The sequence below is a fragment of the Podarcis erhardii genome (genome assembly GCF_964252035.2).
Source record: "Podarcis erhardii genome assembly, chromosome: 1".
In the NCBI taxonomy this organism is placed as follows: Eukaryota; Metazoa; Chordata; class Lepidosauria; order Squamata; family Lacertidae; genus Podarcis; species Podarcis erhardii.
Window position 1 is genome coordinate 99850692 of NC_138497.1, and position 27065 is coordinate 99877756.

A 27065-nucleotide genomic window follows, 5' to 3' on the forward strand; every position below is an offset into this window, starting at 1 on the left:
TAAAATAAACATGCCTGTTCCATTTTGCATGTATAAACTTGCAGTTAACCTGTTGGAACAGCTTAACCATTAGAAGCGGGTATCATATTTCTCAAGGTATGCACATAAAAGGGTGCAGGTGGAGATCAGTGATCAATATTTAGGACTTTTAAATGATATTTCTTTTAAATGATAACATTTATTATTATTTCTATTTGTAGTGTGCTAGCCTAACAGCTAACCAGTGCCTCCCACCAAATCCAAGAATAAGTACTTGATCATCTGGTTTAGCAGAATGGGAGCGTTAAGTGGCTGCACCATCAATATTACTCTTACATGTTGCTACTTGTGGTTATTAAATTAGATTAGTTCTGGAAATGTGCCCTTGTGATAGGTCTGGGGTGGGAGCAGATGCCCTTGGACTCTTCTCTCCCTTCTTGGAAATTTGGAAGGGTTCTTCTGACAGCTGCTACAAGGCACAGTGATACAGTTAAGTGCTTCCCTCCCAATTCTGTGCGTGCAGAAGACTCTACTACTGTATATCTATACCTACAGTTTCCTAATTTTAGAAGTGTGCTAGTGGTTAGTGCATTTGTTCCTAGGTTTCAGAAATAGGATAGAATATGGATGAATATCTTATAGACAGATGTTTGGCTAAAGTTGACATTTTGTAAACTAAGTTTAAGATTGTGCTATTGCTTTTATTCTTCCTTGAACCCCTCAAATTGTTCCTTGAGGGCATGAGATGCCTGGAGAAAATGTTGAGTTGAGTATATTAGAAAGGTTTGTTTTTAAGGAAGGTAGCATAATACAATATTAGTGCAAAGGTAAGAAGGAACTAATTTTAGTAGAAGTCCTGGTGATTAATATCATATGAGAAATCTGTGTGCACGCACCCCCTCGGTTTTTCAGCTACAGCTGGTCATCTTGAGCAAACTATTTTCTTGCTAACGAGACTAGATCACTTCATTGCTGAGTGACTGTATCCCAGTTTGGTTTTGCTTGTAGAACAAAAGTTTGGCCTTAATACTAAGGAGTCTTCTTTATTATACAACTAATTACATAATTCAGCAAATGCTGCATCTTTAGCCAGAATTCTAAAACAATAAAGCTGATTCTTAATTTGTTATTCTTTTTAAATATATTTTAAATAAAGCATTATAATTTTTTAACCATTAAATGTGTTAAAAGAAGAGCACAATATTTTATATTGGTGTTTAGCAAAATTTAGGAAACAGGATCTGGTGGTAAGATGCTAGCTGCTGTCCTAATGATACTGTTGAGTTTTATGTGCATTTCTGCATCTTTCCACCTGCATTTGTCTGCTTTATCTTGAGCACTGAGATGTTTGCAGCTGTGGGCTTCCAGGGATGCCCATTTGATCAAACTTTACAAGTTTCTTCCTGTTCCCAGGGCACCAAATGCATTGAAGTACTTCATTGTAAACATATAAAAAGCGGATGTTATGTACCTCCTCAGATCAGATCTATCTTTAACAGCTTCCCTGTGCTGTCTTGTGAACCATGAAGGAAAGCTTGACAGTAGACAATTGTGAAGTGCTCTGACAGTTATTCATCTTAATCTTACTGTTACCTTGTCTATGTGTTTTGTGCTTCTGGTGTATATTGTCTTTGATCTTGAGTGGAGAAGACGTCAGTCATGTACAACACATAGCACAATGGGACTGCTAAGCATTAATAATGCTAGCACAAATTTAAGAATTAAGGTAAGAGACCACTAGAGGACAATTCAGCTTCATCTTTGAGGCTCTGGGCTGTTTGCTGCAAACACAAGTGGCAAGATTTATTTTTGTTTTGTGAAATGAGCAACCCATACTGAACCTATGCTTTAGGAGTTCCACTGATTACATATCTGCAATTACTTTTTGATAACTTCTGCAAGCAGAACATTAAAAAGCATAGCCTGTAACTACTAACAGAATTTCCATAGTGATTTTAGATGTTCGTACACATATTGCCAAAGCTTCAGTTTAAAGCTGTACTCTCTCATTCTTTCTGATAATCCACACTGTCATAAATCCACACTGGGCACAATCCAGCCAAAGTTAAGCACTTTTAGATCCCATTTATTTAAATGGAAGATGCTCAATGTGTACTTGAATGCTCCATAGAAATCAGTGAGATTTAAGCTGCAATCCTTTATTAGGAGCGAGATCCATGGAATGCAGTGGAACTTTCTGTTGAGTAGACATGTTTAAGAGGATGTTATAAATTGTTTAACTTGGCTGGGTTGTGCCTATTGTATTAAGCTTTTAAAAAATATATTTCTGAAGTAGATGGCACTATTGTTTCTTCATGGGCAAGGATAGAGTAGAAATTATTTTAAAACTAAAATTATTAATGCAAAGGTTATGGTATCTATTTTGCTTGTAACACAAGCTATATGGTTTGCAGCATCATTGGTTTCCAAAATATATAAACAACTAGGAGCCAATGGGCTCAGATTCTTAAAGCACAGATATTTGTATTACTACCAAATTGAATGGCCAAAATTTTGATAATATTTGACACTTAAAAGTTGTCAAAATATGTGCTGCTGTGTATTGTTATAAGTATTGTTGACCTTCCTTAAAAGAGATGGTGACTGGCCCAAAGTTACCCATTGAGCTTCATAGCTGAGTGGGGATTTGAACCCTGGTCTCCTAGGTCCTAGTTCTAAACACTACACTACACTACACTACACTACACTACACTACACTACACTACACTACACTACACTACACTACAGACACTTTCTTCCAATGTATTTTGCAGTAGGGTATCCCAAGCAAAGCTATGTGTTGCATCAGGAAAAGCACACTTTTTTCCTAAGCTTCCCTGGATTGATTTTCACTTGAGAAATCACATGTCCATCTTTTTTTAGCCAAGATGTTAATTCATAAACAAAAATTAAGAAACTTGACTCTTTTAGGGAGTATTTTTATATCCCAAGGTGATTGTATATAAGGGTGAAAAAAATGTCCCAAAATAACACTACATTTGGGTTGAGTTTTGTAAGTTTTATTTGCTCTTCTTGGGATGTGTTTTGCTTGAGCTGCTTTTTATTTACAGAAAGAAAACTGTAAATGATAACTGGCTGAAACTTCCATGTAGTTGACAATAAATTAAACTACTGTGTGGGTCTACTTTTGTGTAACTTCTATACTGAAAAGTCACCCTGAGTGGGCTACAACCCCATTTTCCGCATGGAATATTCATTTATAGGAACAGTAATGATCACAAGGCAGCATGCAGAAATAGGGCAAAGACATAGTAAGCAGAGGATAGTGTTTGAAGAAGCAGTTATAGGGCTGAGATACTGTTCATTTCATTTCTGCCTTATTTGATTGATCAACTAACAGTTTCCACTAGATGAAGTCTAGAACACACTTGTATAAATGCCACCGAATCTTTTTATGTGGTTATCTGATAGTAATAGCAGGAGTGGAAGCTTCTTGCTCCCCAGCCCTAGAGGAGTCATGACCTCTTCAGGGAAATTTTATCCTTTCTTCGCATTTAGCTTAGCTTTTAATGAGCATGTGCAGGCATCTTTGAACAGTAACACAATTTAGGGCAACTTATAAATATGCCCTCAAAAGTTACCAGCCTTTTTTTACTAGTTTGGAAACAAGCTAGTATTTTGTGTTTTCATCCTGGCCACAGCGGAGGCCAACCCCTCTCCTCCAAGCTACTAGCCTCTTAGAAGGCTGTTTAAAAGATCTTCTACTAAGCACATTGGCAGAAAAGGGTTGAGGCAATTTTTCCTTCCTTTGGCAGTCTGCTCACTTGTCTTCATGGAATTTCATATCCTTATATCCATGGAATTCTGGTCTCTTATGACTACCAGGCAAGTTGTTAAATACAAGACTGGTTTAGCAGAATGGAGGAATAAATAACACTGTTGAACATCACAGTAGCCAGGTTACGAGTGCCCAGGAGCCTGAACTAACCAATCATTTTCATTTAATAAGAGGTAGACTCTCCATATTATGTAGTGTGATGTTCTATAAAGCTTCTTGGAAGGTGTGAAGTCCTAGGAGGCAGCTTTTAAATAATCAAAACAACTGGCTGTGCTCTTACTATTATTGTAAATTGGGACAGGAAGGTTATTCATGAAGAATTGGTAGTACTGGTTGGAGTGTATAGATTTTGCTTTTTTGCTTTAAGACAATAGCAAATTACCTTGCTTTCAATTTGGGATTGTGCCATGTATAGACATGGCAGCCATCCTATAATAAAAAGTAAAGTCAATTTCACATACCAGAGCCTCTGAACTGAAGGGTACTTTTCAGTCAAGGACAGAGTAGAGAAGAACTTTTGGATAGACATAATGCATGAATGACTTCAGGTAGAAATATCTACTCTGATTCAGCTGCTGTAAAAGCCACCTGCTTTTCAAAAGATAGTCTTCACAGAATTTCTAATTGAGAAGAATAAATTTATTCTTCTATAGCACACATATAACTTAATCAGCCTCCCACTTATTTCACCCCCCCCCCTAGAGTAATACAGGTTTACTAATGTTTAGACAATCTCACTTTGACAGTGTCCCATCTGAAAATTGAGGGATGTCCTCTCTGGGGTACTAAAGCACAATATATCTTTCATTTACATGGGTGAAACACAAACTTTTGTTGGTCTTTGATATCTGGTCAATAGACTTGTCTTACAATTGCCCTTGATATTTTTTCAGTAATTTATCTAACGTCTACCGTAAGTAGTTAAAGTAATACCTTAATAGTGAGTACTTGGCTGTACTTTTTCTAAATACTAATGCATTGTTTCATCTTAATTTGTGTAGGAAGAATACTGACAATTGAATTGCTGCCTTTATACTGTAAAATAATTGCAATAAAGTGGGGATGTCAAGAGTCTCCACTCCTCCACCACCTGGAGAGATGTCCAGTGGTCCTATAGCTGAAAGCTGGTGTTACACACAGGTAAGCCACATACCTGTATGTATGTGTGTGTCCAGGTTTTGTTAATGGCATGTTTAATAGTAGGACACTTTCAGATGTAGCTTCCAACAGTAATGCAATGTGATACCCAGAATTCTGGTTCCAAGTAAAAGGAATAAGAAGGCAAAAAAGGTAATATAATAAAGAGAACCAATCAGAAAATGTAAAAAATAAGGTGACGGGTGAGATCAGCAATATAATAGGCAAAAATCAAATACTGACGGTTGTATCCAGTGATTGGGAGGATTTGCAAGGGTGAGGACATCCATTGAGAAACATTCATTGTGCAAGCTTCCTTCTATTTGTGCAGCTATTGAATACAACCGAAGGTTGCTGAGATATAGGACAAATGAATTAACCACCTAAAGTCTACAATAATTCAACCTGTGGCTCTGAAAAAGCCTGCAGTTGCTGGTGGATAACTGATCAAATAAGGGGCCCCTAAGGAATGAATAAGGGGACGCGGGTGGCGCTGTGGGTTAAACCACAGAGCCTAGGACTTGCCGATCAGAAGGTCAGCGGTTCGAATCCCCGCCACGGGGTGAGCTCCCGTTGCTTAGTCCCTGCTCCTGCCAACCTAGCAGTTTGAAAGCACGTCAAAGTGCAATTAGATAAATAGGTACCACTCTAGCGGGAAGGTAAACGGCGTTTCTGTGCGCTGCTCTGGTTCGCCAGAAGTGGCTTAGTCATGCTGGCCACATGACCCAGAAGCTGTACGCCAGCTCCCTCGTTCAATAAAGCGAGATGAGTGCCGCAACCCCAAAGTCATCCGTGACTGGACCTAATGGTCAGGGGTCCCTTTACCTTTACCTTAAGGAATGAATCTTCCTCAAATGTCATACGTTGGTAGCTTATGGAATTCTATTCTGAAACTGACTTATGGAATCCTATTCTGAAACAAGTGCACAATATAAGCTGCAGTGACTCCTTAATTCTATGAGATATTCCTCCCCCCAAAAAACCAGTTTAAACCAGTTGAGGTTATTTCTTCAATAACTGCTTTAAAAAAATTTAAGATGAAGAAAAGTGAATCTGGTGAATTTACGTGATTGTCTGCATCTCTTATTCAGGTTAAAGTTGTAAAATTTTCCTATATGTGGACCATTAATAACTTCAGCTTCTGCCGAGAAGAAATGGGGGAAGTTTTAAAGAGTTCTACTTTTTCATCAGGGCCAAATGACAAAATGAAATGGTAGGTATTAGTCATTTGTCAGTGGCTTCTCACTTTCTTTTCTTTAAGCATACGGTCTCTTGAGAATCTGTGAATATGTCATAAATAAAATCACATGTATGGTGGTTTATCCTCCAGTCTTAAAACTGTATTATTGTTGAAAGTGGGGCAAACTATCACTGATTTTATGCTACATTACAGAGATCTGAACAGCTAACGGTTTGAAATACTATATAGTTTGTGGCAAAATAAGGCAAGATGATGTAATGTGTTGTATTAGGGCCAGAGAGACATTGGGTTAAAATCTTCATTTGTGAGGTTACTGAGAGCAATTTGGGCAATTCGGGGGCCCAGTTTGCATGTAATACTAAGCCAAGCCAAGTTCGCGGAAGAAAGATTGCTGCAGCTTTGCTGCTCTTTCATTGCAGCTCCTGCCACAGTGCTGTGAGCAAAGCCATGGGAGCCAGGGTTAGTTGCATGACTTGCTGCCTTGTGGACTTGTCTGGAGGAAGCAAATTATGGCTCAGCTCACATTCGTGTGGCACTAGCAGGGTTCCCTATTTGTAAACTGCCCTGTGATCCTTGGATGAAGGGTGGTATAGAAATGTAATAAATAATAATTATAATTTCATTTTGTTCAAGAGGGCCCCACCCTTCTGAAGAAGCATTTCAGGAGAACACCACTGTATATATGGTCGCTCCTTGGAGTATTGAAAGGTGTGACAGCAGGAGAAGAGCAATAGGGATATATAGATATGAGCAACTGGAGGTCATGGGTGTTGAATACATATGTAAGTTTAAAAAACTGATCTCCGGAACCCAGGGGACTTATTGTGTACGTGTAAAAAATCATATCACAACAATTTTTAAATATCTTCGCAGGTTAGGCCTTTATGGATTGGAGAACAAGTTGATGTTTCTAAGACTTGCTTCTTATGTTCTTTATTTCAGGTGCCTGAGAGTAAACCCCAAAGGACTGGATGATGAAAGCAAAGATTACCTTTCACTGTATTTACTTCTAGTTAGTTGTCCAAAAAGTGAAGTGAGAGCAAAATTTAAATTTTCTCTTTTAAATGCAAAAAGAGAAGAAACGAAAGCAATGGGTAAGTGGATTTAAAAATGCTTCAATAACAATAGGTAGTTTTCAGTTTAAGGAGTAAAAGGTCTGTCAAATCATTTATTTATTTATTTATTTATTTATTTAAAAGCTTGTAAACTCAAATTTATTCTTTTGTGTCTGTACGAGTTCAGTCACAGTGTAATGGCTTCCTCTGGTTTTGGTCAATGGTATAGTTTGGAGAATGGTATAGTTGGCAATTCAGAGGCAATTTCAGTTATTTAAATCTAAATGAGATTTGACTGTCTTTCTTTTTGTATGCATTTCCTATTCAAACATGATTACATAAGCTTTTCTAATGTTTTTTGGTATATTTATTTATGATATAATTTTTCAAGTTGCCATGACAAATATCCAGCTGTTGCTTGGGGAAAACAGAACAAAGAGGGACTATTCACTGTTTGACAAGTTCTTTAAAAATAAAACCTGCTCCATAGGGTTGGGGGGGCACCTGGAGCACATGGGGTGGAGACAGAGGGGAGGAGGAATAATCCAGAATGCTTCCCTCCCCTGTTCTGCTGGTGGATACTTTCTTTCAGAAGGGGGGAATGTGGGATATTACCTTTTATCTACAAATCATGTTTGCATTTTAGCCAGCAGGGGTTAATAAGACTACCAAGTGTGTTTTGTCGTTAAAAATCAGTTGTTCTGTTTTACATATCCTGAATGAAACTGACTTCAGTTTTTCGAATCCCACTTTCTGAAGTTTAATTTTGTCCTTAATTATATCTTGCTAACGAACTATTATCACAAGCAAGAGAACAGGACCTGCCGTGCAATTTGGACATTGTGTGTGCGTGTTCTCAGCCATACTGAAAAAGAGTATGTATTGGAGCTGGTCTTGTGTGTCACCACATCTGGAATTAAACATGTGTCCTCTAGTATATGATGTGGCCTTGAGTATATGATTCAATAATAGACTGGTTCAGATCCTTTTCATTATAAACTTACTGAAGAAAGTGAGGAAATCGGCTGTTGCTTAACTCTGTATCATTCAATTATGGAAAAATATATTCTGCCCTTAATGGGATAAGGTTTGTAAATTGTTCAAAGCACTAAAATGCTCCTAAAATGTAACATCAGCAGCTAATTGCAGAAAAAATCCATTGTCTTTAATGGTCCAATTGCTGCTAACATTTGTTTTTAAAAGTAATACTGCATTAACTTAGAACCAGAATAATGGGGGGTACCCTGTGCTGCCTTAGTGCTATGGGAATTTCACATCCCCACTGTAGCTCCCAGAAAATTTGTGGTAAGTGGGCGTAGAGGTGAAGTTGGAGGTTGGAATCGTGTGGGGAAGGGGGAGAGGGAGTAATAAATGGAATTATATGAACTTAGCCATCTGCAGTGTCTCTGACATCAGTGGTTCCTCTGCTTCATCTGGGCTTATGAGAGATTTTGGGGGTGATTTTTGTACTTCCAGCTGAAACGTGTGGCTGAAATTCTACTCTTGCACTAATCTCCTGTACTAAAAGGCATCTCAGAAAAGAAAGTGGTAATTCCACGAAAGTGAACACAGTAGTCAGATATTATTATTATTATTATTATTATTATTATTATTATTATTATTATTATTATTATTATTATTATATCCCACCCATTTGGCTGGGTTTCCCCAGCCACTCTGGGTGGCTTACAGCGTATATAAAACAGTAACATACCAAACATTAAAAAGAATCCCATGAGTTAAATGCATGGGCTCTTGCCCACATGAAGTCCTTGTGTTGTGTCTCAAACCTCTTTTGACTTTCTGAAGTTATGTCTACAGTGCTTTGGGTTCTGAATGTGAACATCATATGCAAACCTCCCCCACACCACCAAGCTTAATTTTAAAATATAGAGTTGAATCCAGATGTGCATTCAGTGACATTCCATTTGCACTTAGGAGGTGATTTGTACTGATTCTTCCTTCCCACTGCAGCCCCTGAAAACTGCACTGGAGGGCTGGAGGACCCTACAGAATGACATGGGGTGTGCTACCTGGGGATGTGGGGGAAACCTGTACTGGAACTAATTCCATCTCCAAACATAGTGGTGGGGAACCTGTGGCTGTCCAGCTGGTGGTGTGTTCCAATTCCCATCAGCCCCAGCCAGCATGGCCAGGGATGATGGAAGCTGCAGTCCATTAACACCTGGAGGACCACCGCTTCCATGCCCAGGTGTAAACAAAATGAGTCTTTCTCTCAATGAAGGTGCTAATCTGGATACAGCTCATATTTTGCATTAGTCTTTAGTACAATTGTTATCTTAATAGGTTTGATTTGGCTCTTGGATTTCACTTATTGTGTATGTATATTAAAACTGTTTTAATTGAACGAACTTAATCTATTTTACTTAGAAAGCCAAAGAGCATATCGATTTGTTCAAGGCAAAGATTGGGGTTTTAAAAAATTCATTCGAAGAGACTTCTTACTTGATGAAGCTAATGGTCTTTTACCAGATGATAAGCTTACGTTATTTTGTGAGGTAGGTAATCAACCAGTGCTTTTTAAAATAGAATATTGGTTTCCATGGCTATGAATGAAGAATATTTTCAAATGTTATGTTTATCCCTCTGTGTTACAGAAATGCCCTGATAAAATGTTTTAGCATAATGGTTGTTGTTTTTTAAGTATTTGATGCAAGATTTTTCTAAAAATAATTGGGAGCCATTGAGAGAATTCCTGCTTGGCATGTAGTGAAAGGAAAGCTGTAGAATAATAAAAACTGCAGTAGTCTTGTTGGGGTGGAAGAAGGTGTAACATAAGGCAGGGTTGTGGGATCAGTTTCCTAGGTTGGTGCTCTATGATGGTCATTGTGGAGCTACAGAGAAGCCACAGTTGGTTTGTCTTTGAGAGGAAGTGAACTCCCTCTTCCTATGATTTAAATTAATATTATGTCTGTATTTAAATTGGCCAGTGACAACTGAAGAACAGGATTTTTATGCCCCTGACTGTCAAATGTAGGGCTGAATTTAACATACAAGTGTTAGTAAAATCTCAGTCATCTGGACATTATTATTAGTAGTAGTAGTATACAACTCTTCATCCAAAGATTGCAAGGAAGTTCACAACATAGAAATATAAAATGAGAACACAAAATACATAATAAAAACAAAAACAAACCAATAACCCCCCCCACCTCCTACCACAAACACATTTAAAATGGTATAGGGTGTTAATCAGCCAAAGGCGTTTTTGAAGAGGAACATTTTCGCCTTGTTCCTAAAGGTCTATAATGAAGGTGCCAGTCAAAGCTCCCTGGGGAAAGCATTCCTCAAACAGGGAGTCACTGCAGAAAAGGCCCGTTCTCATGTTGCTGCCCTTCGGACCTCCTATTGAGAAGGCACATGAAGAACGGCCTCAGATGATGATGACCTCAGGATCCAGGTTCATATGGAAAGAGGGGGTCCTTGAGGTATTCCGGTCCTAAGCCATTTAAGGCTTTATAGGTCAAAACCAGCACTTTGAATTAGGCCCAAAAAGTAAATGGCAGCCTCTGCAGTTGAGCCAGGTTTGGTGTAGTATGCTCAAACCATCTTGCCCTGGTGAGGAACCTGGCTGCCGAATTCTGCACCAGCTGAAGTTTCTGAACCATCTTCAGTGGCAGCCCTATTTCTAACCTCGAGGTTACCAGAGCATAGACAACAGTAGTTAGATTCATGTAGGTAGCCATGTTGGTCTGACACAGTCTAAATAAATAGAAAAATTTTTAAAAATGTCCAGTAGCACCTTAGAGACCAACTAAGTTTGTTCTGGGTATAAGCTTTCATGTGCATGCACACCAAAGCTTCTACCCAGAACAAACTTAGTTGGTCTTTAAGGTGCTACTGGACATTTATCTATCTATCTATCTATCTATCTATCTATCTATCTATCTATCTATCTATTTTTATTTCAACAGTAGTTAGGCTATCCCTGTCCAGATAGGGGCGCAGCTGTGCTACCAGCCAAAGCTGATGGAAGGCACTTCGGGCCACTGAGGCCACCTGAGCCTCAAGCAACAGGAAAGGATCCAGAAGTACCCCCAAGCTACATACCTGCTCCTTCAGAGGGAGGTTAACTCCAAGGCAGGCAACCTCCCAGCCTTCCAGTCTAGGGAACTGCCCACTAATAGTGCCTCAGTCTTATCAGGATTGAGCTTCAGTTTGTTGGCTCCCATCCAGTCTATGACTGAGGTAAGACAATGGTCCATCACATTCACTGCCTCACCTGCAGAGCTGTGTGTCATTAGCAGATTATTACAATGAACTCCAGACCTCTGGATAACCCCACTCAGTGGTGTCATGTAGATTTTAAATAGCATACATAGAGGATAAAATCGAACACTGAAGAACCCCACATTGAAGGTTCCATGGGGCTGAAGAGCACTCTCCAAGCATCCCTCTCTGGAAACGTCCATCCAAGGAGGACGGGAACTACCAGAAAGCAATGTCACCCACCTCTGATTCAGACAGTTGCTCCAGAAGGATACCATGGTTGATGGTCTCAAAAGCCACTGACAGGTTGAGGAGAATTAACAGAGACACATTTCCCCTTTCTTTCTCCCGACAGAGGTCATCATACAGGGCGACCAAAGCAGTTTCTGTGCCAAAACCAGGCCTAAACCCCGATTAAAATGGATCTGGAAAGTCAGTTTCCTACAAGAGCGCCTGGATTTAGTCTGTGACTACCTGCTCAAGAACCTTGCCCAAGAAGGGGAGACTAGCAACTCCTGGTAGTTACTTAGATTTTCTGAATTCAGGGAGAGTTTTTTGAAGGACCGCCTCGCAGGGAGGTATTGATCAAGTCCCTGCCCCAAACAGCTGTCTCCTCCCTGCTAGTTGGGGTTTTTTTACAGTCAAGAGGGGCAGGGCTCCAGAGTACAAGTGGTTACCCTGAACGATCCAAGCATCTTGTCCACATCCTTGAGCCTTCCTGATTGAAACACATCCAACACAACAGGACTGGGGATTCTTAAAAGCGATTGTAACTTTCCATATAGTGATAAGGTTTCTACAGCAACGATCCCTTGATAGCATTAGATATTTAGAAGCAAATTTATTATGGTACCCTTCAGACTTAAGCCTGTTAACACAACATTACAAAATATTGGCAACCCCTACTACACATGAGTGTTTAAGCAAGTGCATTTTACTTAGATTAATTGAAAAATCCAGTGGATATAGATTCTCTGGTGGAATAGATCTTTAGCCTCAGGGAGGAATATATGTAAATAGCTATAAATTATGCCGGAAACCTAAACAATCTTAGTAAAATCCAGTAAGACTGCTTATGATACTTAAAAATGGAAGGTTATGATCCCAGTGCACTGAATGTTAAATATACATTGGCAGGTTATCACTGCTGCCCTGGACTGATTAGTGGCTTAGGAGGATGATAGATGCTCTAACTGCTAATAAGTTTGCTTTGATCTGTGTATTTACAAGAAATGTGTACAAAAAAAAAAACTTGGCAAGATTACAACTTAATTATGTGTCATTATGCTGTGTAGGAAGAATAATTGAAATGTGGCCCCTGAGACTAAATAGTGCAAATATACTGCATCTTACTTTATTTAGATAGACAGGCTAAATTAGCTGTGTGATGAATTTGTTATGAATACAATTATTCAGTTGGTAAGTGGATGTAACACATGTCTAGGTCTGAAGAGGATCCTTACTCCATAAAATATTTCTGGTTCAAATAGTTTTTGCTGTAGATCAAAGTAGTTTTATAAGTGAATATTGACTAAGAGGTCAGGGGTTTCTGTAAAAGATGAAATATTTTGCATTGCAGTGGTTTGACTTGGGGGGAATCAAACCTTGCCCTTTGTAGAGCAAAGCAAGTCTTGAAGCATTAGCTTTGCATATTGGCTTTGAACGCTACCCATCCATGAATTTGCTAAGGCTGATCCCGCTTGCTGGTCAAGAGTTATCATAGGAACACAGGATGTGATCCAATAGTTTCACCTTGCAAAGCCATTATTTTGTTCCCAGAGCAAGAAGGTTGGATGCTATCCATATGACGCAGTCTTATTCCAGATCAGGCTATTTGTTGGGCATGTGTTTCACATTCTCTTCTACCTGATTTTTTTAAAAAATGTTAAAAATAAAAGCAAATAAATTGGAATTTCCAGGGATTGAACCCTAGCCCTTTTTCAGTCCTTCTCCAATGTGAACTTCAGCCAGGAGAGGTCATTTTCTACATCAGTGCCACTTCCTTCTGACCTTGGTTGGGCCACCTGCATTCTGTGTTGTTTTATTGTTTGTTTGTTTTTAAAAACTTGCTTTATCTCTAAATGGTACTATAAAATGTTAGCTAGCAGAACCTTTTCTGACCTATGAAAGCATTCCTGAGTGTTACAAAATTTATATTCTTCTGCTTAGTTTCTAAAGATATTAGCAGTGCAAACTCTTTTCAAGTCTGCTGTATTCTTGAATCTCGCCTTCAGGGTAGGAACTATTCGGGTTGCAAGTTGGAACAGTAGTTCTGCGTGTTGCTGATTTTGTTGGTGGTGGATTTCAAAGAAATGTCCACCCCGATTTTTTATTTCTTCTGTGCTGGTTGTATAAAGAACTGTTCCAGTTGAGTGTGAGGTTTTAGGGATAGCTGCTTCTGTGCTTCATTTTCTTCTTCCAGCTTATATTGGGATATCGGAATATCCCAACTAAAATGAATTGTCACTGCTTGAGGACTGAAGAACTATCTGTTTGTTTGTATTCTTAAATCTAGGTTAACCATAGGAGTTGTAACATTATGAAATGCATAAAATTACTGTTTTTTGCTAGGTGAGCGTGGTCCAAGACTCAGTGAATATATCAGGACAGTCCAGTACAAACACACTAAAGGTACCTGAATGTCGGCTAGCAGAAGATCTAGGAAATCTCTGGGAAACAACAAGATTTACAGATTGTAGCTTTTATGTAGGTGGAGAAGAGTTCAAAGCTCATAAATCTGTTCTTGCAGGTACCTCCTCCTTCTGTATTATAATTTGTTTGATAAAATTATTTTGACCTTGTTATGGTACTAATGCTTTTGTCTCTTGCGACAGCTCGTTCACCTGTTTTTAATGCAATGTTTGAACACGAAATGGAGGAAAGCAAAAAGGTGAGTGAATGTTATCGCCATATGATTTGTAAAGGAGGGTTTTGATTTTTTACAGAAAACTGTAAGCTTTTGGTGTAGATCAAGAATGCAGTAGCTGGGTAACTGGGTTAGGTTAACTGATTTTTAAAAACCTTACAATTAGCTTAAAAGGTGATTGAGATTTTAATTGAACATTGTTTAAAATGGCAATTATTTATAGTGCAGAAAAACTATGGGCAATAGTGCCACATTAGATGGGGCATTTTGCCTTCATGCTCTCCCGGGGTCAGGGGGTGGGCTGCATTTTTAACAAGACTAACACATGGCACAATATGGCCTAGCTGCTCCTGAAACTGTCATTGTTACCAAACAAATTGAGGGGCAAAGGATATAGTTGCAAGGATTTAATATTGAGAAGCATTCAAATAAAACTGGCATTGCCTTCAAATTGGAACTTTCCCTCAGAAATGGAAATGGAGGGAGTAATTGTATGAGAAGCATAGAATTAACATGCTTGGCCCTTAAGATTAGAAGAGCTAGGCAGATTCCATCCATTTCATCAAGTGCAGTCTTATGGTTCAGCATGCTCTAGAAACCTGTCTGAAATGTATGTAGAGACCCATGGAACTAAGATGTTAAGAGTTAAGAGTCTCCGATTTTTAACTTTTGAATAGGATTTGAATGTGCCCACCACTTAGAATAGGATTCTAAGCAACTATAGCAGGAGCTAAATATATCTTATCACATTACATCAGGACACTTTGGATATGAAATAGTAAGTTATTAGGAATTACTCAGTGTAGATGGGTTGTAATATTTTAAGTTGGAACCATGACAAGTTTTTTTTTTCTGTTTCACGTAACAGAATCGTGTAGAAATAAATGATGTAGACCCTGACGTTTTTAAAGAGATGATGAGGTTCATTTATACTGGGAAAGCTCCAAACCTTGACAAAATGGCCGACAGCTTGTTGGCAGCAGCAGACAAAGTAAGTAATTGCAGCAGACAAAGTAAGTAATTGCCTATACAAGGGCTTTATAGGTCATTTGAATGAAACCCAAAAAGTGTTTGTTTTGGGAGATTTTTATATAGTTAAGAAAAGCACAGTAAAGAACTGGATTATTAGCAGTAGAAATGTATTAGAAGACATAAGATCCTTCTGGGTATTGTCGGCCAGAAGGTGTTAAAGAAGGACCGAACATTCTTCATGTATGCAACAACGGCAGCAAGGATACTCATCGCAAAAAACTGGAAAACTCAAGATCTACCCACACTGGAAGAGTGGCAGATGCAACTGATGGACTATATGCAACTGGCCGAGATGACTGGCAGAATCCGTGACCTGGGAGAAGAGAAGATGGAGGAAGACTGGGAGAAATTCAAGAAGTATCTACAAAAACATTGTAATTTGGTTGAATGTTAAAAAGGATGCTAGATTATAAAAAATTGGCCACCACTAAATTAGATTTGAAATTTGACGATAAGTGAGACTAAAGAAAATATAAAATTTTTTGGAAGAAGTGCTAGATCATATTTGAATGTGTGGACATGAGATTGTAAACAAGTTGATAATTTGTTTGGAAAAAACTTTTAACGATGTAAATGGGAGCGGGAGACGCGAGGGAGTCCAAAGAAGTGATGAAATTATGTCTGTGATAGAAGTAAGATTGTTTATTATTTGTGCATTTATATTTAAAAACTTTAATAAATATTTATAAAAAAAAAAAAAAATAGAAGACATAAGATCCTATGTAGTTTAGCTAAATGCTTCCTCTCAGGTGTTCTGGGTGTCTTTAGAGAGAGCTTGAGAAACAGCTGCCTTCGTATGCTGTTGTGCGAATTGAATGGATTTGTTTACGAGGAGTAAATATGCAAAGACAAGTGATAGAGGACTAATTCAGGCCTATTGCCCGTTACGCTGTGTCCAGACATTATCACAGTGTCACGGATACAGAGGGTGAGCTTCAGATGCGAACCCTTAACATTTGTTTAAAGCTTGAGATGACAGCAGCAGACTTTTATAGCTAATAGTAGGCAAATTGTATTTAAGCTGTATATATACATAGGTCCTCTTCTGCCAGAGATACAGCCACCAGGTAACATAACCAGCCGGCACAGTCCCATTCCACCTCACACAGCCACTGAATGTGTGTTTGAAGGGAGTCTGTGTATTTCCTTACATTAACACAGTTGGCAATTCTTTGAGGGGCCTATTACTTCACAGTTGCTAGAAAGTATATACCTATTAGAAATGTCTGCTTTTTAGATTAAGGTAGGAAAGAACAAATGTGAACAACGGGCTTTCCCCCTTTTCCTTTAGTATGCACTGGAACGGCTAAAGATCATGTGTGAAGAAGCTCTGTGTAGTAACCTCTCAGTAGAAAATGTTGCAGACATCCTCATCCTCGCAGATTTGCACAGTGCGGAGCAGTTGAAAGCACAAGCAATAGAGTTTATTAACAGGTATGCAGTTGATTTCCTTCCTTTAAAAAGAATTTGCATCCCGTGAAGTGAAATCTCCTGAAAAATTAATATCTGGATATTCTCTCATTGCCACAGGTGCAGTGTTCTTAGGCAACTTGGTTGTAAAGATGCGAAAAACTGGAACAGCAAGTACGTACTGGCTACGCTTCAAAACCATCTGTAAACAGTGTGTGGTATTTGGCACAAGTCCTGTAATCAGAGTAGACCTATCAAAGCTAATAGATGTGACTACGGGTCATTAATTGGCTATACTCTGAGTAAAACGTGGTTGAATACAACCCAATCAGTTTTTGTTGTCTTGATCTTAAATTCTATCATAGCAGAATAAACAATGTATACCAAAAACAAATAATTAGAATACCAGTATCCATATAGATTTGTTCCCAACTCTCTGTTGCAAAAGAAATGAAGCCACTTTCTGTTACCAATTATTTCCTGTATCTCCATTTTCTGTAGACTTAAGCAGAGTTGAAACTGAGACTATGGGTGGAATTCCAGGTCACACTCTTCTGATTGTTCCATCTGCGCAAGCATTTCTGCTTGCCAGATGGAGCAGTTCCTCTCTCCTTCCCCTGCCCCAAATGTGCTCTTCTCGGGGTTTTCCTCATTCCCTAGAGCAAATTTGGGGGAGGGGGGAAACCATGGGTTCTGCTGGCACACTTGAGTTAGTTGAATCCGGGCTAGCAATTCTTTCCTTGTGCATAGGGCACTGAAATTGACAGAGAATATCTTCTACTGTTCTCATACCACATGTGCAGCGTCTTAAGTCACAGAAGATATTCTTGTAATATCCATCTGAAACAGTATAGGGCCTGTGCTGAAACCTTAAACAAGCTTCCCATGTTGATCCAGGACTTGAAGATCTGAAAGACAGCTTTTGTAGTCATGGTCAAACTTAATCATGTGATTCAGAGAAGACAATGTTGGACTGACTGCAAGTTTTTAAATTCTGCTTTGGTAGCAGGGTGGCTGGGGTGACCCAACGGGATGGGTGGGGTACAAATAATTAAAAATTTGGCTTAAAATTGAAAAACAAGTTTGCTGCAGATTCTCCAAAAGCTAGATTGTCCTTTGCAGCCAAGTGCACAATTTCTAAAACAGCTGAAAAAATTCTCCTTAATAGTACAATGCTATGCATGCTTACTCAGAAGCAACTCCCATTGAGTTAATGGGGCTTGCTTCCAGAAAAGTATGCAGAGGATCGCAGGCACTCTTCTACTCCATGGCTTAGATATACTAGCAAGCTGATTTACCCGGGAGCATGTCCCACTGAACTTACTGTAGTAACTTCAAAGTGGACATACATAGGATTGCATTGTCTCCTGAACCTGATTCTTGTAATTCTTTTATTGACAGCCAAGCCACGGACATCATGGAAACGGCCGGCTGGAAGTCAATGATCCACTCCCACCCCCACTTAGTAGCTGAGGCCTTTCGAGCGTTAGCATCTGCACAGTGTCCACAGTTTGGCATTCCACGCAAACGACTAAAACAGTCATGAAATCTTCCATGAACTATAGAGAATATAAGACTCCTCATCCCTGTCCAGAGGGGTTTCCACAGACCATCTGCCAGAATTTGCTACCCCCTGTCCACAGAACAGAAAGCTTTTAAGAGTGGATAATAATATATGGTTTAATAATCAGCTTTAATTTAGACTGATAACTCTCCAGTTCACTGAAAGGCCTTAACGTCAGTTACTCTAGTTCATTTGTGGTTTCCTTTTTCCTTTTTCTTTTTAAATTGTGCCTCGTCTTTTTGACTCGGCTATGTAGGATTGCACTAGCTCCATAATGCAGTAATGCTGATAAATGAAGACCGTTCTTGAAAGGGATCTTCCTTTTTTAAAAAAACAAAACAGAACCCAAAATGAAGAGTATAATTTGGTCTTGTGGTAACTGGAACGTTTCAACTAGCCTCTTATTAAAAGCGCTTGAGTTGAGGGGCAGCAAGCACTCCAGTCAAAGTACTGTATTTAGGGTGCATCTGTCTACCTTCAGAGGGTGCTGCCAGGCATGCTGTGGCAATATACTACTCTGAATATAATTTATTTTTCATTGGTTCAGGTGAGTGAGAGAAATATGCAATGTCTTGGCCCAGAAATGTATTTTGCTAGAATTTCTAAATGCTTACTCCGTGAGTGTCTCCATCAGATGTTAAAAGAAACACACAGTAACCCTTTTCGGCCTGTGTTCCTTTACGATTTGTTGCTATTTAACATTTACATTGTACTGAACCAGAGCGAAAGCTAGTATGGAGAGAGAACAAGTGATATATGCTGGGGAAGAAGTGGTTATTTCTCACATGGGATACATGGAAGGTCAAGGATGCATAAGAATGACCAAATGTAAATTTCAGAAATGGGCCAAATTATGGATTCTCAGTATGCACTTTTAATGTGTAACTTTTGTATGTTGTGTGGTACATATATATTTTGGTTTTGATAAATATGGTACAGCAATTGTGGCCTAACTTTTGAAATACATTAAGATGCCCACAGCCACATGGGATTTAGTTTTGTTACTGCAAACAAGGAAAGCATGACTTTAGAGATGTTGATTCAAAGTGACTATCTCAAGTGTTCATGTTAGAATCCATTCTATTTTCACACTTTGGGCAGGCTTAGCTATGTTCCTTTAGTGTGTGTATGCACAAGCCTGTTCACACTAGTGGAAGTTGCACAGACACACACTTAACAGGAAGAATAGGAGTCTGAAACGTCAGTATTTATAAGCACTGACTTGCTGTTTTTAGTATTTGCTATTGTACTAGCATTGTGGATGGTATTGAAATTCTGCATAATGTGAAAAGGATATAACAACCTGTAAACTGCTTGTAAAGGGCCAGTTTTTCTATACAAACCTTCGCTTTAATGCCACCACTTCCAGTGTTTTTGCTAGCTTTGTTTACAGTTGGGAGGATTTGTCTGCAGCAGTGCACATTTGTAAACGCTTCTTGAATGATTGACAGTGAATTTTACTTTAAACCTGGTGATGTGCTAGATCTGTTGCGTGGTAAAAGTTGTATTTAACCATAGGAAAAGGGAATTGCTCTGAATTTTTAACTAAATATTTTAATTGACCCGTTTGATTCACAGGCGTACTCTATTAAGGTTTGTTTACCTTCTCAAAAAGTGCCTCCTTTCTGTTTTCAGTGAGGAGCATTGACATGTTTAAAGTTCTTGAGCATGTTTATTACTTTGAGTAAACATTTATTAAAGAACAGCTGGGGGCAAGCAGAGTGCTCCCAAGCCAGCACAGTGCTAAAATGTGAAACTTACCCACTTTCTGGCTAAACTCACTCTTTAGGGTGACTTGAATGCAGTATTTGAATTATCATCCTTCAGGCACAGTTAAAGGCCATTTTAATTGCACTCCTGGTGGTTTCAGTGGGCCTCAATATTACTCAGTGAACCAAACCAATACAGAGATGCATCATAGATTTTAACATTTATTGGCAGTTTCTCCTAATCCAAACTAAGGTCTTGTAGGTGTTTTATCAGGTAAGCTGTGTCCCTCCATTGCAGAGAAACTTCTGCTGCAGTGTAAGAAATTATCATAATGAGCAGCCTCACAATGTGAAAGTTGCAGCTATAATATACAGAGTGACTTGACTATTTAATACCATAATTGTCCATTTCAGCTTATTCAGAAGCTGCTAGATAGAGCAATCAGATGGAAGATCTTAAGCATTTTGTTTACAAGTTTTTAAAAAGCATAATAGCACACTTTGTACCAAAAAATAATAATTAAAACACTGTGCTGTAAGAATTTCTACAACTCTATGAAAAGTCCACTTGTCAAATTAACAAATTTATGTCACATGGTACACTTAGCAGCCAATCATGATAACTGATATACACGCAGGTCCCACTATGGAACACTGTTTATCTGGAATTTCAGTTATCTGTACACAAAGAATTATACCCAAACCTCACTACACAAATGGCTGATTCAGATATCTGAACAGCCAGCGTTTACCCACTTCCTTACTTGTTTGTGGTTTGCTGGTCTGCAGCAGCCATTTCAGGCAGACAGGGAGATCAGACAAATCATGGATTAGAAATGTTCCCATAGGAAACATTGGAAACCATCAGCTTGTTATGTGAACACTTGCCTATCAAACGATTTCCTGGAAATGCATTGTGTTCTGAAAGTAGGAGCTGTGTGTATATTGTTCCATACATTTGCTATTAAAAATACACAAAAAGGGTTAAACAAATCCACATCCTGCCCCCTGCCCCCCTTTAGTGAACCACATGCAGTGTTTTTACTCTTCCGATAGTTCTGGCAAGAACAATTTTCTCTGTCTTGTTGCAGTCTGATTATATTTCCTCTTGTTCCATATGAAAAAAAATCCTGATTGGAACTAGACTTCTCTTTCCAGAGAAGAGATCTAAAGTCCATTAGAGGTTCTTAGTGGGAAAAGGTGAGAAAGGTGATTTTCACTTCCTTCCTCCTTCAGCCCCATCGCTCCATCTTCCAGCTGTCCTGCAGGGTCACCTGACCCCATAGAGCAGCTTTGGGGGGGATGCATGGAGCTAGGAGCAGGGGGAAATTGGTAGCAATCACCCCTTCCTCCACTGGAGGGCCCTGTTGATTTGGTTCAGCCCGTTGATAGCCTTGATCCTCCCCCTAGTGCTGCAGGAGAAAAGGTCTGTTTGCACATGCTTTTTATGGCTGAATGCTTGATATTTGGTGAGAATAGTAACAGTCTACTCATTGGGATTTTCAGCACAGTTACCCAAGTGCCATGTTTGGCTTGCCAACTCTGTCCCTTCAATACCCACCGGCCATCACCATCAACCCCCATCCCCCAAGGGAGCACCCTGCATGTGTTGTGTAATGGTGTGTGAGTTTTTAACAAAGATTTATTTTTCAGAAAAATATGACTCTGTTGCTGTTAAAAGTGGCAGAGGTTTCACTTAATTGAAGTATGTGACAATGTACTTCAGTAACCCATCCAGATTTCGACAGTCCATTTACTGCATGCTGAAGTATGAATGCATAGTGCCTTTTTGAAATATAATGGGATGAATTTGTTTTTGAAAATTCTTGGAAAAGGTATAGAGGAGTACTGATGTATGAGGAATACATGAATGCAGAATAGAGTGGGTATATGTACAACAGTTTGTCTATCTTCAGAAGCTACAGATGCAAAATATTTTTCAGACGTATATTTTCTCTGTGCTCAGTAAACTCTGAATTCTAAAATGAGGTTATTGATAGAAGAAAGGCATAAGATGATTTGTGTTGGGGTTGTGTGTGTTTTTTGTTGGCATGGTTTCATTATTTAACTATGGAATTTCAATGAGTTTTTGATGACATCTGCCTTCTAAGAGTAACACAGAGTACAGTATCTGTGTTTGTCCCCTTATGAAGAGGCTGTTCCTTCAAGGTCAAGTCTAAATAATTGTGCTAGTAAAGTTCCTATAGAAATTTCGAGGTTAAACAGTGGGAGATGCTTTGTTTTTAGGCTATAACATATGATTTTTTTAAACCAATTGATGTTTGTCCCAAGTTTTAATTCTTATCGGCTGGGTTGATTGGATTTTCTTAACACTTCCTACAAACTGTTAGGTACTGGTTTGTTTTACAACACAAGTACATTGAATTGCTTGCTTCCTGCTTGCAGCAAATGGACTTCCCCTGAAATGGACACTCATTATTTTTGTCAGTGTTTGCTGTGGTTTGCGTTAATCATACTCTGTAATCTAGTTAATCCTGGATTTTGATATGTCAGAATGAAGGTTTCTCTTTAGTTCTGTTTTAGAATCTAAACATTGGAAGGACTTTAAACCTGGGTCTTAGCTGGGAGTTATTCACATTACCTATCATGTTAAACACTTGCATCAAACCATCCAGCCTTTTATATCCACCTGATGTTAACAGTGAAATACTTTTTGTACCTTGTTGCTGAAAATATTTTTGCATTTCAGGACATCAAGTTACAATAAAGTTGTTACTTATACAGAAATCTTCTGTGTACCGTGTTGTCTTTGAGACACTGACTTTGCTACGTTTCCCTTGACATACAGCAACGTCAACGATGATCACAACATTGTTCACCGTCTTGACAATTTTTTTAATCAGAAATGAATAGAAAACAGATCACTTTTTATTTACAACTTCACACACACACACTATATTGATGCTGATTTTAGAGAAGCGCATAGGCTGCCACATTGTAGAAAGTGTCATAAAGAATCATATTCAAAATTTGGAGTGGCATCTATGGGTACATCTGCACTGAGAGCTAGGGCACTGACCGCTTCCTACTGAATTTTCACTTGAAGAAACCTTTCATAGCCAATGGAAGGTTATTTCAGATCTCATTTTGGGGGTTACAGTTGGGAAGGGGAGAGTTGTGGCATGTGCGCTGCCCAGAACAATATCTCTGGTCTGTCTGGAATACCTTTTACTAACTAATTTGCCAGTTTGCAAATGTTGGAAGATAAAAACAGCTATTTGTCATCCGTGACGTCCAGATCAGACGAATGTAATGAGCTCCAAAGCACATCCCATTGAAGATGACTTGGAAACTTTAGGTGGTACAAAAGGTTGCTGTCCATCTATGGAACAGAATGAGCTGGTGAGAATATATTAATATGTTTTCAAGCCACCAGCATAGGTTGCCAGTTTGGGGCCTGATTTCAAATCCTGACTTTCGATCTACCTAGAGCAGGGCTTTCTCTGTTGTTGCACCTGAGCTACAGAGTTCTTTCTCTAGAAAATCATGTTTTGGCTTCTTTTCCTGGCCTCTTTTTAAATACTTTGGCAGGTCTTTGGCAGAAATCACATTTGTTAACTTTGACCATTTTTACACTTGTTGGCAATGAGTTGGAGCCAGAACTGTTATCCTACAAATAGAAGGACTCTTTCTGCTAGCAGAAATGTCTTGAATCTAGCAGAAGCTCCCATGAACTGGGTGCCCCCTCAGGCAGACAGGGAAGTAATATATGCCAGACCCCCCAACCCATTAAAGCAGATTTTTCTTTTTGGGAAGGGCAACAAGGTATTTGCAAGAGTTATTGGAATTCTGTTCTGTGCCACTCTGGATATTAGTCCTTGTATTACTAATACTTTTTCAGTATTCTTGTTTTAGTTTCACAAAAATGCAAAACGTTGAGTGATGATTTATATTGTTTTGTTTATATCATACTCTGCAGGATCTCTAGGTATTTTCACCACACAAGTACTTTGATTGCTGACTTAAGAGATGCCTTGGCTGTTTAATTGCTTCGTTATTAAAAGCATCTGCTCCGAACCAATAGTTTAAGAGGCAAATATTCATAACAGAACTATCTGCATTTCAAACTATTGGTTTGAAGCAGATGGTTAGCAATTTGAATTCCAGTCAGCATTTTAGCACAAAACTTTTCAGCGACGGTCATCCTGGGGTAGATGGCTTCACCCAAAGTGTAGGCAAAGGACTGAAGAGGGAAGGGAGTATTGTCAAATAATGGCTTGAAAAATAAAACTGCTCCCTTTCCAAAGCAGGCTGGGTTGTGAGGTACTGCAAAGATTGATGCCCAGTTTGGGACTGAGTCCCTTTGCTTCCCAGCAGCACTTCAGCCCATATTGTTTAGGAGGCCATATTGTTTAGAAGGTGAGTTTTTGAAAATGTATTTTTATATAACTCTGGATTTCTAGCCATAGTTCACCAAAGGCTTATGTCACAAATCAAGCTATGTATCCAGTTTAAGGGTAATAAGTAATGTCAGTCATGCTGAATAGACATACTGAAATCTGAACTTCAATAAATGGGATAACCCCCAAAGTTTTTCTTAAAACTTCTTTGTCAATAACCTTCAACCCAGGGGGCGGGAGGGAACACTCTGGTCAGGTCTGGTTAATTTGAAAGCAAACATTTAAGAGGCCGTAAACTGTACTATTTGTTGGAGGGTGAGGTGGGAAGTGGGTGTGGAGAGAAAAAATGCTCTCCAGTCATTTAGATATTAATAGCAGACTCCTACTTTTGACAAGCTGACAGAATTAGAGAATTGAAACTTGATGAATCTTAATGTTTTCTGTCACGTAGCTCAATTTCCCCAAATTATTTCTCCAATTAGTTCTAGTCTTTTGTGAAGGAATGTCTAATGATAATTAATACATTCTTTTCAATTTGCATATTCAAGCTCGAGCATGTCTAAAACATGCAGATTTGTTGTGAGGGCAAGTCAGAATTTCTGCAGAGGTAAAGAAACGTAAATGTACACTACACGGATGAGCCCCCCAGATTTTAAAGTACAACCTTTTCCCCTTCCTAAAGCACAGAATCTTAATTAGCATACTTTAACTAGATCCTGTTAAGTGAGCTAGACATCAGTCTCCATTTCTCTATACAGGCATCCCCCCACTTATGCGAGCTTATGTTCTGGGTGCTGCACACGTAAGTGAAATTGTGTAAAAAAAACCACACCACTAAATGCCTATTTTCCCCTGCTCTCCAGCTCTCTCCTGCTCTCCAATCCAGACCAAAATATCTAGAGTTGAAGCTCTGGGACCATCTAGAAGCTAACAGAAAGCACCTGCTGCTGCTGTGCTGCCCAGCATGTCAGCTGTTAGGCGGGGAAGCTGAGCAGCCTAAAGAAAGTCCCGATGCAGCTCAGATTTCTTTGAGACTTCCTCTGCCCACACTGACATCCTCTTCGGGCTCCGGAGAGGGTCTCCTCACAAACCACAAGGACTCTCCAGCTCTCTCCCACCATTTCCTGGTATGATTCTATTTGTTTGTTTCTCGGCACCATGCATAAATGTTGTTATTGTTGTTTAGTTGTTTAGTCGTGTCCGACTCTTTGTGACCCCATGGACCAGAGCATGCCAGGCACTCCTGTCTTCCACTCCCTAAAGGGAGCAGTGTTTCTTGACAAGAAGCAGAGCCAAACTTCCTCAGCCAGGCTGAGGTGACGTTCAAGCACTTTTAGAGGTATGATTAAAAGGCAACAGATTGTCAATTACAGAGTTATGTTGTTGTCACTATTAAGGGGTGTTCTTTGAATGGATGGATGGATGGATGGATTATTTATTTATTTATTTATTTATTTATTTATTTTCCTTGGGCGTTTATGATACATATTGCTACCTGGTCCCACCAGCTTCAACAATAAAAGTCTGAAACTTATCACGATGGTAGCATTTTGCCAGTATATACATAATACTTATTTAATTATTTAAATAATTCCTTTATTTATTTATTTATAAACTCGCAAGCGGTTCACAACCTAATTTAAAGCATCAAATAAAGCTTTACAAAATAAATATTGCATACAAAGGTCAAATATAAATGACATATTTAAAGCAGCACAGTTAACAGTAAAACAAAAATATTATCTTAAATTTAAAAGCATTGCGGGTACAATAAACTCCCCTCAAAACAGCCTCCTTCATAATAAAATAAAATAACAGTGACACAAGCTTCACCCACACTTTCCACATATAGTAGGCTTAAAATCTGCATCCCTTGTTTGCGGCTTTCACAAAGCAATTTACTCCACATCACTGTGAAAAGCTGTTTACTTGTGTCTGTGTGTGTCATCATTCTAGATGTGCAGCTACAGGATGTGAAAAGACCATCACATGGTGATAGTCACTGTATGGGGTGAATTGACACGTGACTATATCACGCAAAACAAGCCCCAGCTTAGCAGGGCCTAGAGTGGGGAACTCCTTTCAACCTTGACCATTGGCTAAGGTGACTGAGGTTGGTGGGAATTGAGAATCCAACATCTGGAGGGCTTCAGGTTCTCCTCCTCATTGCACCCTTGACACCTTTTCACTCTGGGCTGTGTTGAAATATTCTCAAGTGTTTGAAACAGTTTGAGAGAGTTCCTTCTTGCCACAGATATCTAATCGGCCCGTGGTACTTTGACTAGGTCTTTTGAACGGAGAAAAAACTTCTCACGCCAGATGTTGGCTTGAAGATGGATAGGCAGCTAATTTTAAAAATAAAAACTTATTCTAGAGAAATATTGGAGAGAACTTTATACTCTTGCACTGCATTTATAACACATCCTATTTAATATAGATTTATTACATTTTCTTTTTTATACGGAAGACCAAAAAAAAAAAAGAGAGAGAGAGAGAGAGAGGATATGGCTTGTGAGTGGACAGGGAAAGTAATAACTTCCATCTGCCCGAAGTGGCCTTTGATTCAGGAATCTGTGCCAACAATAGGAGTGTTATCAGCTTTATTTGGACAGACTTTGCCATTACCTGACAAAGGGAGCAATTATGAGAGCCAATGTGAGCAATTTTGCTAATGCTACCTGACTTCATGCTTCTAAACAGAGCAATAATCAAATTTATTTGT

The 27065-nt window shown here is 39.0% G+C and overlaps 1 protein-coding gene across 1 annotated transcript in view; it reads left to right on the forward strand.

Moving 5' to 3' along the window:
* Positions 1–22730, forward strand: part of SPOPL (speckle type BTB/POZ protein like) — a 31997-nt gene extending 9267 nt beyond the window's left edge. Inside the window, exons 2-11 of the mRNA XM_081878600.1 lie at positions 4780–4918; positions 6007–6128; positions 7059–7210; positions 9563–9690; positions 13973–14150; positions 14236–14291; positions 15136–15258; positions 16591–16733; positions 16830–16883; positions 18111–22730. Of these exons, the coding sequence (XP_081734726.1) occupies positions 4841–4918; positions 6007–6128; positions 7059–7210; positions 9563–9690; positions 13973–14150; positions 14236–14291; positions 15136–15258; positions 16591–16733; positions 16830–16883; positions 18111–18255 (1179 nt within the window). The 5' untranslated portion in view covers positions 4780–4840 and the 3' untranslated portion in view covers positions 18256–22730. The remainder of the gene's footprint in view (positions 1–4779; positions 4919–6006; positions 6129–7058; positions 7211–9562; positions 9691–13972; positions 14151–14235; positions 14292–15135; positions 15259–16590; positions 16734–16829; positions 16884–18110) is intronic.
* The last annotated feature ends 4335 nt before the right edge of the window (positions 22731–27065 follow it).